Raw genomic sequence first — 1,646 nt, 5'->3', positions numbered from 1 at the left:
GCATTTAAGAATTGAATTAAGATAAGTTAAATTCAGAACTACTTGTTACTGAGAATTGGCATTTGCAAGCCATAAAACAAAGTCTTTGACCGAGATTATGACCAATCTTTTTGAGGAAAATGAACTCACAATTAAATGAAATGTATATAAAGTACAAGTCATAAATGAGATAAGCAGGATCTGCTTTATTGGCTTATTATGCTTCTTACCAGGAATTTGCTACTCGCCATCGGTAGCTCTTGAAACAGTATATGGTCTCAAGTAAACAAGATTCAGACAATACAAAGACAATGAAAAAACACACACTGGTCCAGTTCTTCACTCGCATGACTACAGGTTTTTCAAAATTTCTTTACTTTTAGATTGGTAGAAGAGGGACCATGCAGTGGTGTGTGTGTGTCCTAGAGCTGATTGGCAAACAGAGCAGTATATATTTGTCAGTGCTGTGTAGCAGTGGTCCATTGTATTATTGTGACTTGGAATGCAGTTTGTGCTCTATCTATATAAAGGTAGTAAGTGACTCAAAGTCACTTGAAGACTTTAAAGTCTCTAACCATAATTTGAAATTTTCAGTCAATACTGTGAATGTCTTCTGTACTTCACAAAATTGGCTGCAATCTGTCTTGCAGGGTCACATAATGAACGACCTATCAGACCTCAGGAATCCCTTGACAGAACATCTGCCAGAGCCGAACAAGGTATTGCATTTTCATGGCATTCACCAATTTTTTTGTAACTGGAAGGAGATTCTGTCACTTTAAACACGGATGTCAATGAAGTACGAAAAAATGATCAGATACTGTGGATGTTTCAAATTAACAATTCAGACACTCGTATAGCTGAAATCCATAAACAGGTCATTTATATCGATGACAGTATTGTAATATTTGGAGACAGACTCCAGATGGACAGTCAAAATGGATCTCTGACCATCAGAAACATCATCATATAGTAAGATTAAATATTTAATGATGGAGGAAATCAAGTGGTGGAAACATATAACTATTTGTTTTGTAAATGGTGGAATTAAATAAAAATGCATGCTCCACCTGAAGCATTGTTTAACTTAATTTTTTTTAAATTAAGTAACATTTCTATTTCCATCTATTCTCTAATATTTCCAGCTCCTCTTCCTGTTCCTGTCATCACCAGAGACACTTCAAACTGTTCTTCATCATCATCATCATCATCATCTAAACATTCATCAATGTCCAGATGTGTGTTGCTGTGTTCAGTGTTAAATGTTAGTCATGTGACTCTCTCCTGGTACAAAGGAAAACAATTACTGTCCAGCATCAGTGTGTCTGATCTCAGCATCTGTCTCTCTCTACCTCTGGAGGTGGAATATCAAGATAAAAACACCTACAGCTGTGTGATCAACAATCCCACCAGCAACCAGACTCAACACAACACCACTCAACTCTGTCACAGGTGTCCAGGTAGGTCAACTGTGATATTAGTGATTATAATTAGTGATTAAATACATTCTTGAAGCTTTCCAAACATGTCTGTGAAGCTTTCCAATACATGTTATGTGAGCTAAGAACTATATGGCAACAATGTCTTGACTGATAATTACTATTGTTCTGTTGATCATTACAGAACTCAAGCAGCAGCCACATTTAGTGTGATTATCAGTAATAGTG

General features: G+C 36.3%; 1 protein-coding gene across 1 annotated transcript; it reads left to right on the top strand.

Moving 5' to 3' along the window:
- Positions 1-736: 736 nt before the first annotated feature.
- On the top strand, positions 737-1,439 carry LOC127159137 (uncharacterized; the record flags this gene model as incomplete). The annotated part of the gene is made up of 2 exons (XM_051102037.1): positions 737-947; positions 1,044-1,439. Coding segments are annotated over 2 exons (607 nt in total), but the record flags the coding sequence as incomplete, so codon positions are not given.
- Positions 1,440-1,646: the final 207 nt, after the last annotated feature.

The sequence above is a fragment of the Labeo rohita genome, unplaced genomic scaffold (genome assembly GCF_022985175.1).
Source record: "Labeo rohita strain BAU-BD-2019 unplaced genomic scaffold, IGBB_LRoh.1.0 scaffold_1931, whole genome shotgun sequence".
Lineage (NCBI taxonomy): Eukaryota > Metazoa > Chordata > Actinopteri > Cypriniformes > Cyprinidae > Labeo > Labeo rohita.
This window is presented reverse-complemented; position numbering and strand designations above follow the sequence as displayed.